Source organism: Helobdella robusta (genome assembly GCF_000326865.2).
Source record: "Helobdella robusta unplaced genomic scaffold HELROscaffold_3, whole genome shotgun sequence".
Taxonomy (NCBI): Eukaryota; Metazoa; Annelida; class Clitellata; order Rhynchobdellida; family Glossiphoniidae; genus Helobdella; species Helobdella robusta.
In genome coordinates this window covers 1251126-1265540 of record NW_008704501.1, presented here as the reverse complement: position 1 = coordinate 1265540, position 14415 = coordinate 1251126, and the positions used below count along the sequence as shown (strand labels likewise).

At 31.8% G+C, this 14415-nt stretch overlaps 3 protein-coding genes across 3 annotated transcripts; all 3 read right to left on the bottom strand.

The window, feature by feature from the left end:
• Positions 1-597: 597 nt before the first annotated feature.
• On the bottom strand, positions 598-4203 carry HELRODRAFT_149824 (hypothetical protein; the record flags this gene model as incomplete). Its single annotated transcript, XM_009021054.1, has 9 exons — positions 598-718; positions 776-911; positions 984-1079; positions 1322-1565; positions 2075-2140; positions 2254-2408; positions 2778-2915; positions 3289-3472; positions 3721-4203. Coding segments are annotated over 9 exons (1623 nt in total), but the record flags the coding sequence as incomplete, so codon positions are not given.
• A 2910-nt stretch (positions 4204-7113) lies between these two features.
• On the bottom strand, positions 7114-8271 carry HELRODRAFT_161084 (hypothetical protein; the record flags this gene model as incomplete). The annotated part of the gene is made up of 1 exon (XM_009021053.1): positions 7114-8271. The coding sequence occupies one exon, from the start codon at positions 8269-8271 to the stop codon at positions 7114-7116; it is 1158 nt and encodes a 385-aa protein (XP_009019301.1).
• Positions 8272-11544: 3273 nt separating this feature from the next.
• On the bottom strand, positions 11545-12580 carry HELRODRAFT_161083 (hypothetical protein; the record flags this gene model as incomplete). Its single annotated transcript, XM_009021052.1, has 2 exons — positions 11545-11661; positions 11783-12580. 2 exons carry the CDS (start codon positions 12578-12580, stop codon positions 11545-11547), a joined length of 915 nt encoding a protein of 304 aa, XP_009019300.1.
• Between the last annotated feature and the right edge of the window lie 1835 nt (positions 12581-14415).

Below are 14415 nucleotides of genomic sequence, written 5' to 3'. Positions count from 1 at the left end.
GCTAGTTAATACTGCAACGATACTATAAAATAATATATAGAATTCACGAATGTGTAGCGAATATAAAATAATACGGTAAAAACAATATTTCAATTTGGCATTCTCAAGTCCGCTTGATCGCAAATAACTCAACAGGGTAGAACAAATACTGATTCATTGTATGGAAATTATTTAATTTGACTGGTAACAGTTTCTGACTTGTTTGGCTTGTCATATAATTTTCTATTGACAAATATTTAGCCAAAAAAGTAATATATATAAAATTTGATAGCAAGTAATCGGAATTTAGAAAAAAAATGCAGTAGAACTGAGTGCCTTTACGCGGAATATAAATACTGTTCCTTGTGGATCTATATTATTAACAACATTAACAATAATAACAACAGAAGATGATTACAATTGTGACAATCAGTAGATATAATCTGTTAGTTCGGTTTGAGTTAAGCTGATTGAAAAAAGCGTTTATGTCCCATAATAGAATTGGTCATTATCCTGTCTTACCCTACGAGATCTAACTTTTGCTGGTGACTTCTGTGACGATGGCTTAACGACAACCATGCCTTGGTTTTGAACTCTCACAGATGCCGTGCCCCCTATATCCATGCTCCAAGATACCAAACAAAATAGCAAGGCTCCAACAACTTGGATGCCTGCCAGTGTGAAGAAATAATAATCAAGATGACAATTGTTTTCCATTTTGTCTGGATGGTCATCGAGACTTGCCAATGTTGAATTGAAAGGAGAAACCCTGCAATTGATGTTACCATAATCATACCTCGGAAACCATGATCCCTCTGTGGCCATGACAACTACGAACCCCAAAATGGCTCCGATTCCCTGGCTCCAGTAAAACATGCCCATGATCATGGACTGTATGGAGCGGGGGGCATATATGTAAGACATTTCTAAACCTGCAGATTTTAATGAAATTTTGTATGCATATTTTCAAGTGCGTTTTTATTACACGAGATAATGTGATATACCTGCAATGCTTGAAAAGACTTCACTAAGTGCCAGTAACAAATATTGAGGAACTTGCCAGAAGATTGACATATTTGCCGCATAATATGTTGTACAAGCTGAAACAAAAATTAATTGTTCATTTACTCAAACATTGAGTATGAAAAATTTTAAAATTGCTTGTTCAAACTCGATTCAAAATAAAACAGTAATCAATAGTTTCGAAACCTTGTAAATTCCATTTTTATTATTTCTCACCTAAATATTTGTCAGTAGAAAATTATTATAAAATGAATCAAACAACAAAATCAAAAAAGATTAAAATTTGGAATAATTGAAATAAAGTGCAAACAAAACAAACCAATGATCTGAATGTGAGGATATCCGATGTTGTCCGATCCCCAGTAAATCTCGAGTCTTATTCTCTCAACAATTCCAGCAACAATCATTGCTATCATGCTAAAGAACATTCCAGTCAAGATCCTCAATCTGAGTGTTGGGCTGATTTGTCTCGAGTCAAAGAATGGATAGATGACTCGATCGAGTAGTGGTACCAGTAAGATTATAAATACTATGTTGAATAGCGAGAGCCAAGTGGCAGGAAGCTGTTCATGTGGTACAATTAATTTAAACTATTGAATTAGAAGGTATATATATACTTATTTATTTTGAACAGTGCGCCAAAAGTTTTAGCAAACTTGTTTGGATGGATGTTGAATGAAAAAAGTAAAAACTGATTTCAAATTAATTCAAATTCCTATACCATCTTCGGTGTTCTGCCTATTTGAAGGCAGTATAAAAATATTTAATCATCTGGGTACAACCACAACATATCAATTTGAACACCAAAGATGGTATAGGAATGTCAGAAAAAGCTTTTCTGTTCTATCATACATAAAACAAACAAAAATTTTGGTTTTGAACAAAAGAAACTTGAAAATGATTTACGATCAACCATTAGAAAAATCGAAAAGTTAAATGGGAAGTTAACTAATGCCGAACATCAATATATATATATATATATATATATATATATATATACACACCTTTTATCAAATTTCAAAAGTATATAATAAAAAATTACTTTAAAGGTTACGTTGTCATAATCATTCACAGTCATGTTGGTTGCATTGAAATCTAATTTCATGTGCAAGCCTTGCACAAAAAAAGTCGTCTGCATCTGTTTATAAAACATGTTAACAATCAGTCTCAATTACCAAGATACATTGTATAATACTTAAGTTTTTCTTGAGTAAATATCATTAGAAAATTATAATGTAGCAAGCCTTGGACCTGATAATATATTGTCCAGTAAGGAATCATACTCAAAAGGACGACCAAAATCTTGCAGAACATTTTAGTATCGTGAACATGTTGTTCGGGACGATCTCCACCATTTGAGAAACTGGCTCGGTCAAGACATGATGTAGATGACGAGGACGGATAAACTACGTCAGATGATGTTTCAAGTATCATGTCATCATCGCTTGGTTGAACACTAATGGAAAAATCAGTGCAATAACATTTAATAATAATAATTCACTTAATAATTATCATTAATTTGTATTAATAATAATGCATCAGGCAATTATGATAATATGTCATAATTTATAACAACTACATAGAAACCCCAAGTTTGTTGGCTACTGAGATTCAATAAAATCTCTGAAGAATGAATATTTGAACAGCTTTCTAATAAAGAACTTTTGACGCCAACTTGACAAATATTTGGCAGATTTGTTAACTTTAGAAATGAATAAAAATAAAAAAAAACTTTGAAAACTGTTAAATGAACAAAAATTCTAGAAAAAGTAAACAAAAATTAGAAACGAACTCCTCATTTTCCAGCACGTGAGCTTTCCTACAAGAATATTTGATGGAAGAAATAAGAACCTTGATGACGTCTGTCAATGGACTACTACCAGCTTCCTTCTTTCTCACATATAAGAAAAGCCCTTTAACAATGTGAAGTTTGTTTACAATTAACTAAACGTGCATTGGCATGCCCCATATTAAGCATCTAAAAGATCCACAAAAGCGCATTATAACATGAAGAATCCACTTAACATTGAATCTCAAATGATATTTACCACCCACACAAACTGTCAAATTCAATTAATTCTAATCTATTTCAAGTGAAACACAATCCATTTGCCTTAATGTTAAATGAATTTCTTCAATATGTGAAAATATGTGAAATTGTTCAATTGACAAAACATTCAACAGAACTTCAGGTGGCTTATCATAAAAATTAAAACCAATAAAACCCCCAGAAAAATCTAGTCAAAGCAATTGTAGAATAAATTTAGATGAAAAAAAAATTGCCACCACCAGATGCAAATATGATCCACGCAAGTAGGAGAGAACAGAGTGGCACAAGGTAGCCATAGAAGTAGCTGATGTTCTGTTGCACGTAACCGAGCACCAGGTAGGCCAGGAACGAGCCAACATTGATGCACCAATACAACCAGTTAAAGTACACCCTCAACGAATGACTTCCCTGATCTTCTACCTGAATTATTTTTAATTAAATAAAATTAATTGACTAATTAATTAAGCATCACACACTTTAAACGCAGTACTGAAGTTTAATTTGAATGAATTTATTTAAAAATAAAGAAGACAGGATGGAAAACACATTCAAGAAGCTAATTTTATAATTTTGGCAATAAAACAAATTAATAAAAGTTGAAAATATTATACATTTTGCTCTACTTCTACATCAAATAATATTTCATTTGAATTATTCAAAACAGTTACTTGCAGAGCTCCAAATGGAACAATGTTCACTCTCACACCTCCATAGCCAATAGCAATTATAGTCAATGATAAAAACACAGCCCAAGAACACCTCTCTTCGCTTAGAGACACTCTGTCATAGGAAATATCATATATAGTGGAATTATCGTAAGACCCATTATGTGCAATGGAAGAGCACCAGGACGGTGCCTCAGATCGAGATTTACAATCCGAATTCAATTTAGAATTATGCAAAGATGGCCACATGCTGTATCCACCAACATAAAACAGAAAGAAAAGAATCACGGTTTTGTATTTTCCAAGACATGAATCAGCCAACCATCCTCCTAATAATGTCATGAAATATGAAACACCGGTAAATATTAGGATAGCGTTGATGGCATTATATGAAGCCCATAACAAAGGATCTGAGTTTAGAAATAAGGCCATATTACACAGTAAACCATAGAAAGCAAATCTTTCTGCCACTTCTGCAGCCAACACCAAGATGAATGACAATCTGATTTTCCACAGTGGTCTGTCACAACTGACAACATCAATAGTTTGGTCTTCAAAAACTGTTGTCGCTTCAATCAGAGGCCTTTGCTCCTCCTCCATAATTTTCATGTATTGTTTAATCAGTTAGTTTTTTTACCAACCACTCCTCGGTTATCTGTCTGTTACTGTTACACAGTCAACAGTCTTTAATTATTTATTAATATTTATATCAGAAGAGTAAAAAAGTCAGTGCAGTTTGTAAATTTTTATTGCACACTTTCAACAGGATAAATTTCCAGTTTGGAGTTTAACTGTATTATTTCTAAATTTTGTTTTCTAACTGAAAATTAATTTTCAGTTTTTTTTAAGTTTAATCATTTACTGGTTTACTTTAGAATACTTTTCATTTCATTCAACTTTTTAACACTTTTATTTCACTTTAGTTAGTTTTAGTTTTTATATTTTATTTTGTGAAATGTTAGATTGGTTCCACATCCATTATTATTTACAAAATGGTTTTTAAATGTGAGGAGGAGCCAATCCTTAATAACAAGGTCAGGGTTTAAAAGTAAAATTATTTGGGTTAGCGGTTGGTTTTTTAAAGATAAATTAAAATATTTGTAATAGTATAGTTGGTATTTTTAAACAATCCCAAATATTTTTTAAAATATTTTATTGCCTAATCAAACTTATTAAAAAATTAAATCAACTCTATTAACAGTGTTAATATAAATCCACAAAACCTTTTATTTTACATTTTTATTTCACTTTTAATTTAAAAAAAAGAATGACTTAATTAATCAATCCATTATTATTAGACTCCTCCATAAATTTAAAAATTGGTTTTGTAAACCAATCTGATCATTTTGTGGTACCAATCTAAATTCTAACTTTTATTTTTAGTTAGTTCTACTAAAATTTATTATTTTTTAATGTATTAATTAAAAATTAAATTAAATTAAAAATAAATTATTAAACTTTTCATGTTATTTTATTCTTTACAGTTTTACACATTTACACTTCCTCTTCTTTCAGTTACTTACATTTATTTATTAAGAAGTATTCTAAGGAGTTCTTAAAATGTTAACGGTTATTATATTTATTTGTTTATTCATTTACAATTTTTATGTCAGTAGTAAATTACTAATGTAATAAAAAATCGTAAACCCGGAACGATAGAAGAACAGAACACCGACAACAAAAAAGATCTCCCAGAAAATTTAAATGAAATGAAAAATGAACTTAATGAAATTTGGAAGAGATGTTTTTCAAAAACCACATTTATACACCGGTTTAAATTATTATTAGGCGCTTGAAACTATCGTTAAGCGAAGAACACATTACTATTTATATGCATATATGGAACTTTAGATTGCAATTGCTTTTATTTCTTCCAATTGTAAATTTTACTCTAGAGTAAAAACAGCACTGATGTCAGACATCCACCTATTTATGTCATCTATTTAATTATTTAACAAGTCAATTGAAAACACACTATTACTATTCATAAGAGATGGGAAAAATGTAACGTCGCTAACTACAATCAATCGATCAATCGATCGATCGATCGATCAATCAACCAACCAACCAACCAACCAAACAATCAATCAATCAATCAATCAATCAATCAAATCAATCAACCGATCCATCGATCCCTCGATCAATTAAATATATATACCCCAATTTCTAAAAATTTAACTGTTTTTCCCTCAACTTAATAAAAGAACCAAAAATATGAATGTTATTTGAAATTATAAACGTTCAACATAAATTAAATTTGTTAATTGGTTTTTAAATTTTCGCTATGAATTTCATTCTGTTTATTAAATCAAATTGAATGTTTTTTTCCAAAATGTCATACCAGGTCCGAGTCTTTTGCGTAGAGGATGATGGTATAAATTTTTTTGGCTGATTATATACGTCTTCCGATTTCAAAAGGTTAGACCTATTCATTAAAAACAGGAGGAAATTTTTTGTCACCTGTTTTTGAAAGAAATTTAGGTAGCAAAGTTAAGACTGTCATTCAAGTCAAATAATGGGTTTGATTTCTTGATAACTTTAATGTAAGCACGGCTCTCTTCATCATTAAGTTCATTGGATTAGTGATGCTTTAGTATAGTTGTCTGCCCATACCGTGTTGCAGTATATGATGCACGGAGCTCAAATTCATTTGTTCAACATGTTCAGTAAACTTTTCGTCATGTAGAATTTGATTTCGTTTAGCATGCCAATTGTTTCTTCCATTTTATTACAAACATTTTACACGTGTGGCCAAAATATTAATTTGAAAACTAGGTTAACTCCCAAGAATTTAGTTATTTTGTTTTCATAAATTTATATCATATTAATTATGTAGGCCTTTTCCTTTTTAAAAACAGCTAAATAGTTTTTTAATTTGAATTAATAAGTTTTTTTTAATATTTTTAGAACACTTGAGTATTTTTTTATGAATAATTCTGAGCTGAAAGCTTAAACCTTGTGAGCGGAAAGCTAATTTGGAAACTAGGTTAACTCCTATAAACTTAAATGTTTTATTTCCATAAATTTTATTTTCTAAATCATATGTAGGCCTATTTTTTTAAATACACAAAAATGTTTTTTAATTTGAATTAATGATTACTTTTTAATATTTTTAGAACACTTGAGTATTTTTTTACGTAATAATTATTCAATTTAATTGACAAATTTTGTGTTTTAAACCAAATTTAGTTGTTATAAAATAGTACGACACAACAAAAACGTTCAGGACATCGTGTTTGAGTTAAAAACTGAATGTCGGACAGAATAAGAAATATTTGTTACACACAATTTATTCCCATTTTTCATAACAGATTTCAACAAAAAAAATAAAAGTTGATATCAAAACCTGATGAACTCCAAAAAATTAGCAATTTTGAAACGAAATCAGTGAAATATTTATAAAACACATTGCTTCTGTGGAGCCTCAACGTTTGAATCATTTCGTTGCTTCAAACGTCTCAATCGACCAACAAGAGACTTTGCCACTCTTCTAGGCAGTGAATTTTTTCTTTTCGTTATTTTGAGGTTTTCCTGTTTGTCAACCTCATCCGATGAACAAATGCAGTTCTTGAGTTGCTGCATTATCTTATGAGGGTGGTCTTCGTTGAAGATGTGTTTCAACAAGTAGTAATAATTGAGTCCAGGTTGCATTGTTTTAACGGCTGAACAGCAAGGACATTTGAAATGCAACTCATGAGATGTGCATATTACGTCAATTGAACAGCCAGATGGATCGCAATTAACATCGCAATGATCCTTTTTAAAGCTCATGCAGTCAAAGGCTGAAGATGTTTTCAAGGTGTTGCTCCTTGGAAATGTCGCTGAACAAAGTGCTGATGCGTTGGAAGCATCGCTGAAATAGTTGCTCAAATCAGTTGCAGGTTCCTCGATAGATGTTGAAGTCGTCTGTTGTGGTGTGGGGTCGCTGGTGAGGTCCATTCCATGATCTACAGAATAACTGTTCGTTGTAAGGATTGCAAATGATTGCTCGGCGCAGTGCTGATCGGCTTCTCTTGCATGCGTGTCATCATTATGGTGTCGGATGTTTTCAATAATTTCCAAGTTGTGTGATGTTGATGTGTGCATCGATGTTTTGTTGATGTTGTTTGTTGTGTTTGCTGAAAAGTCAGTCACAATGTTGTTGTTTGATTGATGAGATGGAAAGGTTATTTCATCAATGCCATCATCGCTGTCTTCATTTCCATCCTTTGTGGCTACTTGCAGACATCTCAGTAACGAACTGTTGAAGCTGTTTCTTCTTTTGTTGCTTGTAGCTTTTGTTGTAAATGTGTTCGTGTAAGTCGAATGGTTGTTACACGTGTTCTTTGGATTGTCCTTCGTTTGGTTTGCGAATTTCATTTGATCAACGTTCCCAACTACGTTACTTGATCTTTTCAATATGGATCGTCGCTCCAAACTCGGTTGCGATTTTTGCGAAGAGTTAAAAACTAACCCGTCAGCTTTGAACGGATGTCCTTTTTCAGAAACGTTGTTACAAATCTGGTATGTCTGTTCTACCTCGTTGAACAACAAGAATGACACTCGTCTCGTCATTTTTAATGATGTTCAAATTTATTAAGTCTTAGTTACTGTGTTTTATTTAATATATTAATTAATCTTAATATCTTCTGTGTTGTATCTGATTTAGTTGATAAAATGAAGTAAACGTTTCTCAAGCTGTCTGTAAAATTTTTTGCAGAACTGTAAAACTGTGAACTGTTTTGAGGAATCGAACATTTTCTTCCACTTATATACTCGTTGAAGGAGGACCAGCTGCCAGTTATGGTTTTCATTCACAAACAAATGATCTTTGATCTGATCGTTTAGATTGAAAATGATAAGCCGTCTTAATTGGTGTTGCCCAACATTCAAACAATCGATTATTGGCATGTGTAATAAACGTTCTAATTGAATATAACTGCGGAAGACCGTTGAGTTACGGTTGTCTTTACAGTTGATTGATGTTAGCTTATGTTAAAGTTTATTTATTTCATTTGTGTGCTTTTTAGCCATTATTTCATTTTATGAAATAATCGATTGTTAGAGTTTATTTTAAATCTATAGTATCCGAGTACTTTACCATGTCTTTCTTTCATGTTGGCTAGAACAATATCAAAACAAAAAATTTAAAAGTTCGTAATCCATTTTTTATAACATTTATTTCATTATTAGATCAAAGTTCTACTAATATCTGACCATGCCAAAAATATTCTCAATGTAATTTAGCCAGGTTTATTAGTTATAATTCAACAATTTTATAATACTATTCATGTTCTGTTTTGAAAATAAGTCTTAATCTTCAGAAACATTCTGGTCAGTAGCATGATCCAGATTTCAATGGTGCGTCCTTCGAAAAGTCTTCAGAAAAGAATTTTATGGTTTACTATGCTGAAATAATAATGTTTATAATAATAACTACCGAAGATGAGTATAATGTATATGGTAACTGTTCTTTGAAATGGAAGTGGAAGACAGTTAACAGGCTGAATCAATAAATTTACTAAAAAATATGTAGACCATCTCTTTGTTGAAAACAGCAACGATCAGATATAAATGCAATTTTTTTTAGAAAATGTAACAGTGCTGTTTTTTTGTTCTCCAAACGTCTTATTTGTAGTGTTAGCTTATTCAAATTTGTATTTGGCTTACAAATTTGTTTTGACATTTTCCTCACTATAGTCGTTGTCGAAATTGAAATACATTTTGAACAAATTTTAGATTTTGCTGAGCCAGTCAACTTTACAACGATTCATGCCGATGTCTTGCAAGAAGTACCTTCTCTAAGGGAATCAACAACAATGAAATCATTGATGTTTTAGCATCGATTAGTGAAACGACGAAAAAGCTCTCAGGCTAGTTTATAGAAATTGTGTACTCTAGTGTTTCTTATTTTTAAGTAGTTAGAACAGAACTAGTAGATATTCATCTGTTTATTGTTGTTTTGCATAATTACAAATTTTAGAAAGTTCTGATTAAAATCATCATTTATGTGCGACCTTAAGTGGTGTTTTTGAAGTTTAAAATTTTATTATTAGGAATGAAATAATCATAGAAACTTGAAAATTATTGAAATTGAATTATCAATAAATGGAAAATAGTAATGATGTGAGTCGCCATGACCACATTTCCAGAGCCGGTTTTTTAAACCAGTCTGAATCTGCTTGTACAATGTACAGTTGACAAATAGTTTCACCATTCATTAGCGACTTTAAAAAAAACTATCAAAACATTATTATTATGATTTCATTGTTGTTGATTCCTTGAGAGAAGGGACTTCTTGCAAGACATCGGCATGAATCGTTGTAAAGTTGACTGGCTCAGCAAAATCTAAAATTTGTTCAAAATGTATTTCAATTTCGACAACGACTATAGTGAGGATAATGTCAAAACAAATTTGTAAGCCAAATACAAATTTGAATAAGCTAACACTACAAATAAGACGTTTGGAGAACAAAAAAACAGCACTGTTACATTTTCTAAAAAAAATTGCATTTATATCTGATCGTTGCTGTTTTCAACAAAGAGATGGTCCACATATTTTCTAGTAAATTTATTGATTCAGCCTGTTAACTGTCTTCCACTTCCATTTCAAAGAACAGTTACTATATACATTATACTCATCTTCGGTAGTTGTTAGAAAATTTTTCCGTTTTCTTGCAAAATCAAACAATAATTCATTCTGAAGTGATTTTTTGTTAAAATATCATTAATTTTTTGAGCAACTCATTCAAGTGTTGGAGTAAGTCACTAAACTTTTTTTTTCAATATTTCAGCATAGTTTTTGAATATTAAAAAGATAAATTCGCGTAAAAAAAACCATGATCAGTGATTCTTTTTTAAACTATTATTTGCTTGATCCATGACCACGTTGTGAAAAGTGACACATAAATTCTCTGATAAGATTTAGTTAATTTCATGAAAGAAAACAACTGTTTACACACATAAGCGGAACCGAACATTGCCGTAATCCTCGTCGCAAACTTTCTTTAGTTTGTAAAGTTTTCAGGAAAGTATGAATAGAAGTTATGTACTAGATATTTTACTTGGAGTGTAGAATCCAACTGCATTTGTAGTCATTCTAAATAAATATAATTATCGACACGGTTACACAAGATATAATTTATTACAGCTTTAAAGTTTTAAAATGGACAGCAACCACTTATCTACTACCTCCATGTGAGTCGCATGCGTGCAGGTAAAGGGCTGCATGCGGCTATTCAACATTACATTAAATTAATCCTAGTAGTGTGGCTTTTGTAAGTGCCTGACCATACTTTGTTGCAGTAGTATGTGATGTTCCGTAAAAAATGTTCAGCACATGGAATGATGAATTTGATTTTGTTTAGCATGCCAAATAATTTTGCCAGTTTACTACAAACATGTGAGTGATAAGTAAATTTGGAATCTGGGTTAACTCCTATACTCTTAATTGTTTAATTTTTATAAACTTTATTTTATCAATCATATGTAGGCTTACCGTTTTAAAACAAAAAATAACCTTTTAATTTGTACCAAAAATGTATTTAAATATTTTTGGAAGATTTGAATATTTTTTGTAGAAAAATTTATTTCCACTTTTGTTGACAAATTTCTTGTTTTTAAACCAATTTAAATAAAAAAATTCGTGTTTACGTTTAAAATCGAGTGTCAAAATAAGAAATATTAACTTATGTACAATTTATTATTGTCCATTTAAAATTTAAAAGATGATATCAAATATGAACAAGTAAAAAGTAGCAATGCTAAAACGAAATCAGTGAAATATTTATAAAACACATTGCTTTTGTGGAGCTTCAACGTTTGAATTATTTCGTTGTTTCAAACGTCTCAATTGACCAACAAGAGACTTCGCCACTCTTCTGGCAGTGATCTTTTCCTATTCGTTATTTTGAGGTTTTCCTGTTTGTCAACCTCATCCGATGAACAAATGCAGTTCTTGAGTTGCTGCATTATATTATGAGGGTGGTCTTCGTTGAAAATGTGTCTGAACAAGTAGTAATAATTGAGTCCAGGTTCCATTGTTTTAACGGCTGAACAGCAAGGACTCATGAGATGTGCATATGACCTCAATTGAACAAGCAGACGTATATCGGTTAACTTGTGTAGTGTTGCTTCTGGGAAAGGTCGCTGAACATAGTGTTGATTCGTTGTAAGCATCGCTGAAAAAGTTGCTCAAATCAGCTGCAGGTTCCTCAAGTGGTGTTGAAGTCGGCTGTTGTGGTGTGGTGTCGCTGGTGAGGTCGATGCTATGATCCACAGAATAACAGTTTGTTGTAATGATTGCAAATGATTGCTCTGCGCAGTGCTGATCAGCTTCTTCTCTTTCATGCATGTCGTCAATATGGTGTCTGATGTTTTCAATTATTTCCGAGTTGTGTGATGTTGATGTGTGCATCGATGTTTTGTTGATGTTGTTTGTTGTGTTTGCTGAAAAGTCAGTCACAATGTTGTTGTTTGATTGATGAGATGGAAAGGTTATTTCATCAACGCCATCATAGCTGTCTTCATTTCCATCCTTTGTGGCTACTTGCAGACATCTCAGTAACGAACTGTTGAGGCTGTTCCTTCTTTTGTTGCTTGTAGCTTTTGTTGTGAATGTGTTCGTGTAAGTCGAATGGTTGTGACACGTGTTCTTTGGATTGTCGTTTGTTTGGTTTGCGAATTTCATTTGATCAACGTTCCCAACTACGTTACTTGATCTTTTCAATATGGATCGTCGCTCCAAACTCGGTTGCGATTTTTGGAAAGAATTAAAAACTAACCCGTCAGCTTTGAACGGATGTCCTTTTTCAGAAACATTGTCACAAATCTGGTAAGTCTGTTCTACCTCGTTGAACAACAAGAATGACACTCTTCTAGCCATTTTAATAATGTTTTAATTCAATGAAGGTTTTAGTTACTGTGTTTTATAGCAATTAATCTTAATACCTTCTGTGTAGTATCTGGTTTAGTAGATAAATTGAACAAAAAGTTTCTCAAGCTGTTTGTAAGGTTTAATTGCAAAACTGCGAATGTTTTTAGGAATCGAATATTTTCTTCCACTTATATACTCGTTAAAAGAGGACCAGCTGCCAGTTATGGTTCTCATTCACAAAGGAATGATCTTTGATCTGATTGTTTAGATTGAAAATGATAAGCCGTCCTAATCGGTGTTGCCCAACATTCAAACAATTGATTTATTGCCATGTGTAATAAACGTTGTAATGGAATATAACAGTGAAAGACCGTTGGGTTGCGGATATCTTTACAAATGATTGATGGGAGCTTTGTTAAAGCTCATTAATTTTATTTATGCATGTTTTAGCCGTTATAACATTTTATCAAATGATCGATTGTTAGAGTTTATTTTGCATCAATCGGATTCGAGTATGTTTCCATGTCTTGCCTTCATGCTGGTTAGAAGGAATCCCTGAGAAAAAGTTTTCAGGAAAAAAAGTTTTCAGGAAAAAAAGTCTTCAGAAAAAATATCTTCGGAAAAAAAGTCTTCAAGAAAAAATGTCTTCAAAAAAAAATGTCTTCAAGAAAATATGTCTTCAAGAAAAACGTCTTCAAGAAAAAATGTCTTCAAGAAAAAAAGTCTTCAAGAAAAAAGTCTTCAAGAAAAAAGTCTTAAAAAAAAATTTATTCAACGAAATTACCTTCAAAAACATTTTAAAAATTATGTTTAGAGGTCAATGACAAATAAAAAATATCTCTATAAATGTCTATCGCATAAAATACACTTAAATCATTGGTAAATTTTTCCTATTTAAACAATACAGTGTCCTATGGCTCTTAAAGCCTCCAATGTAGATCTTCGGCCATCTCTAACGTCTTTGCACAATCGTTCCATTCTTTCTTGGAAATATTTTGACTGTCGTTTTTTCGGCTTATTTATTTGAATTCCTCGGTCAATTTGACCAATAGATGTTAGAGCAGATGTTTGATCTTTTTTGATGGCACTGATTAAAGTCCATAACGATGGATTAAAATGGCCAATTAAATTGTGGAAACTATTATTCCAACCTTCACAAACGTTATTAGTTCCTTCATGACCGTTTAATGTTATCGTAAAAACGTTCCATGTTTCGGGCGGAAATAGAGCAGGCATTCGGATCAACCTAATTTGGTTGATATTATTATTGTTGTTGTTGTTCCTGAAGGGCCCTCTACCATATGTTTTATCGAAATAAATGAAAAGATTTTCTAGTCCGGGTACATCTGGAATATTCCTTTCTAGGTGTTGGAGGGCATCATACAAACGGTTTATTGGCAAGAAAGCAATGCCATCTAGCATGCCAACAAAATGTCTAACATCATCCCTCTCTTTGTAAATGGTTGTTAGACCTAGCTCTGCTATCTGAATTTGAGATAACAAATAAATAAAAAATAAAAAATCCATAGCAAAATTTCATTCAAACAGGCAAAATGACAATTGATTAAAAATAGTTAACAAAGCATGCAACTATACCTTTCTCCATGTTGACTGTGTCAAATGGAAAAAACATCCTACAACTTCTACGTTTGCACCGAAGATATCATGTAAGGCACGTCTGGGGGCAATTTCGAAGTCTAACATAACAGTGGTTGGAGCCAAAATTATGTTGTGTTCTTGCGCCTTATCTTTAATTGCCCTAAAAACTTCTTCATTTCTTGATGTCATTAGGGCATAGGCGCATGTTACATAATGGTTAAGATAGGCAACTCTAATAAAGTACA